A 3,362-nucleotide genomic window follows, 5' to 3' on the forward strand; every position below is an offset into this window, starting at 1 on the left:
GTGTTTTTCTTTTTCGTTGTTTTTTTTTGTGGTATTGCAAGCGTGATGACCTTGAGCCGCTCATTTTAACCAAGTGGCTGTGGTAGAGGCAATGGTAATATCTATTTCTGTGTGTGTGTATATGTGTGTTACCCAGTTCCATTTACTTTTGGCATCTTGAGCTTATGCCGATCGCAACTATGTATAACTATTTGCATTTTTCTATGCCTTTTTCTTTTCATGTTTTCCACTGCACTGTGGGCCATTTAAAAGGAAATGACTCGAAAAATGGCTAAATTCAAAATGGTAGAATCAAAATGACCAATAATTTTGCTATAAATTCTAACAATTATAGGATTAAATTGCGTTAAATATAAGTAACCTTAAATTTTAAATTTCTTTTAGTAGTCCAACTAAGTTCGAACAGAAAACTGAAAGAAAATTGTGTAAAAATAGCTTAAAAAGCCTTTTTATAGTGGCTTTATTTGTATTTACTTTCTCATCGACTTGGAAAATTATAATTTTCCTTCCCTTTAGTCCCTTTAATCATCCAAATTAATTTTTGCTGAGCTGTTTGATAATCTTATTAGATTTTATGGATTTTTGCTTAGACAAAATATTAGCTTAATCATATAGACCTAATTGCAGAGATTTGTCGTTACCGCTTTCTGTTTTGTGTTAGTTGCCCTTTTTCATTTCATTTTCATTTACACAGAGAAATGATTTTCAAATGTTGTCATTCTATTGTCATAAGTCAATCAAAATTGTTTAAGATTTTCATAATAAATTTATGGTACTCGAAATTAAATTTAAGACGAATGTTGTTGCCAAATTGTATAGTTCTTTTGGGCATTTTTTGCGTAAGTTATGAGGCTAAAAAATAAAATGGTTTGCATTTCAAACAAAATCTATTTCCCGGTTAGATAATATTTCAAGATGCCAATGCAATGCCAAGGCTAGCAAAACGTGAGGTGATACCAACAAAAGGTCAAGATCTTAAGACTGGGACGGATGGTATGCAAATGTTTCCGAATAGCGTGCCTAAAAAGAAGGGGTTTCAGCTATGGGCTCGACCCGATGACGGTAAAAAGACTGAAGAGGAATCATCTGAAAGTAAACCCGAGAAAGAATCGCGTGATGGAGAAGGTGAGAAACCTAAAGGAGGGAAGGATGGCGATACTGGAGTGACTAAAGTTGGAAAGGGCATGGAGCTAACTATATCGGTGCAAAGTTTTAAGGTTGATGCTATGGGCAATAAGGTATACAATCCTTGGGGTGCCACTTTTGGTGATATATGGCAGGATACACGCTTTAATTTCAAAGGACGACCAACCATACCGCGTATACATCTCGATTACGGTGCACCGTCCGATTATTATCCAAAAAATGAAAATCCAAGCACCGTCTGCCATGGCCGATCCACTGTCTATAATAAACCACGTGTTGAGAAATGGCTAACACGAAGAATTGCCAATTTCCGTTATGATCATCGGCCAATATGGCGTAATCTAAGAAAGGCGATCTACGATCTCGGCAAATCGGAAGAGTGTCATGTAAAGGAATTAAGTGACTGGACAAGTTATCAATTGTGTGCTCTAAGACGCAATCAGCGTATGGAATATGCTGTACCCAAATATCCTCTACATCAATTGAATATGTAAATTCTTCTATTTATCCATTTTTTGTGTGTCCAAATGATGTGATCATAGCAAAAGTTGTCAACATGCCAATTTGTAAATTAAAGACAGCAAACAAACTTGCCTTGTTCGACATCACACACTCACACACACACACACACACAGGGTCTTACACTATGCTTAATTAAAGAGTTTATTTTGAGGTATTGCAAGAGATTGATCCTTGTAGAAACAAGATGATAAACAGAAATTTAAAACTATTGCTGACCATTGGTTGCGTTTTGAGTGTGAGTAGAAATATTTCATTCAAGTTTTAATTCTATAGTGTAAATTTATATCCTTAGACTTTAACTCAAAACACTTTGCATGGTTTTCCATTGGAACCTTCTGATGAACCACTTTTGGAGACTTCTAATGTCATTGGGCCCATAAAAAGAGCAGCCGATCACTCGCAAATAGTCACTGAACTACCATCGTCTGATGCTAATAAGAAGTCGAATACAAATCTAGGATCAGGATATGGTATTGAACCTGGTGGTGGTGATATGCTTATGTTTCAACCGAAATTGTTTGAATTGTCTGGTGAAGAACAGACTACAACTATTAAGAAAGATCTTGAATCTGATGCCTCAAAAACAGAAATATCCACCACAACTCAAGCCGATGAGGAGTTAACCATATCCATGTCACCATTCAAGGAAGATCTACGTCGAAAATTGAACGATAATCCTTGGGCTGTTACCTTTGGCCATATATGGTTGGACACGCGCTATAAATTAGCCCGCAATCAGGGAGTCAAAGGCGTAACAATGGGTATCCGGCCTGCCCAACAGCAATATTATCCAGATGAAGAAGAAAAGTTAAGCACCGTTTGTAGATCACGATCAACCGTATATAATATACCCAGAGTATTCGATTGGCTACCGCGTCATCAGTACAATCATACCCATTTACATAGACCCATTTGGTTGGAATTGCGTCGAGAGCTCTATAAGTTTGGTAACTCGGAAGAGTGTCATATTGCGAAACTGGACAAATGGCGAGATTATGAGGAATGTGCATTGAGACGTAATCAACGTATGGAGTACATGATACCGAAATATCCTTTACGTCAAATTGGTTATTATTCTCGTTGGAGTCAATATTATGCTGTTTGAATATTTGTGAAACTTATGGAGTTACATAGATACAAAATAGTTAAAAATAATAAAGCACTGTAAAACATTTATGGATCTATTATGTTACGGGAAGACATTTTTGATCCTTTAAGGTTACTTTTGCTTGTTCTACCTTCGTTGTATATACAATAATATCGACCGATTAGACCATTATATATTGTATTTGTATGTAAAGTCGTTTTTTCACAAGGTTTTCGAAAACTTTTGGTTTTTTTTATACATACAAACAACCAACAATAAGCCAAAGTTCCTCATATCGCTCACACTTAGATATGAGCTCACATATTTCGAATCTAAAAATCCGATTGACATAAAATTTAAGACAACTGTGCCAAATTTCATAAAGATTGCCTAACTACATATATCATATACATGAGTTCCCTTGATAAAAAATCGACTGATAAAATAACATTGGTCCTTTTTCAAAGGTTTGTGGCGATTATTATAAAACAACGTATTGTAAAACTTATTATAAACCATAATAGGCTATGATACTACCAACTTTGATCCAGATCAGATAACTATTTCATTTATTCAGCTGTTAAAAAATGTATGATTAAATGACTTG

General features: G+C 35.4%; 1 protein-coding gene across 1 annotated transcript; it reads left to right on the forward strand.

Moving 5' to 3' along the window:
- The first annotated feature begins 700 nt into the window (after window positions 1-700).
- On the forward strand, window positions 701-2,842 carry LOC6648093. Its single transcript, XM_002070504.4, has 3 exons — window positions 701-839; window positions 903-1,903; window positions 1,961-2,842. The coding sequence occupies exons 2-3, from the start codon at window positions 1,853-1,855 to the stop codon at window positions 2,771-2,773; spliced, it is 864 nt and encodes a 287-aa protein (XP_002070540.3). The 5' UTR covers window positions 701-839; window positions 903-1,852; the 3' UTR covers window positions 2,774-2,842.
- The last annotated feature ends 520 nt before the right edge of the window (window positions 2,843-3,362 follow it).

Source organism: Drosophila willistoni, chromosome 3R (assembly GCF_018902025.1).
Source record: "Drosophila willistoni isolate 14030-0811.24 chromosome 3R, UCI_dwil_1.1, whole genome shotgun sequence".
NCBI lineage: Eukaryota > Metazoa > Arthropoda > Insecta > Diptera > Drosophilidae > Drosophila > Drosophila willistoni.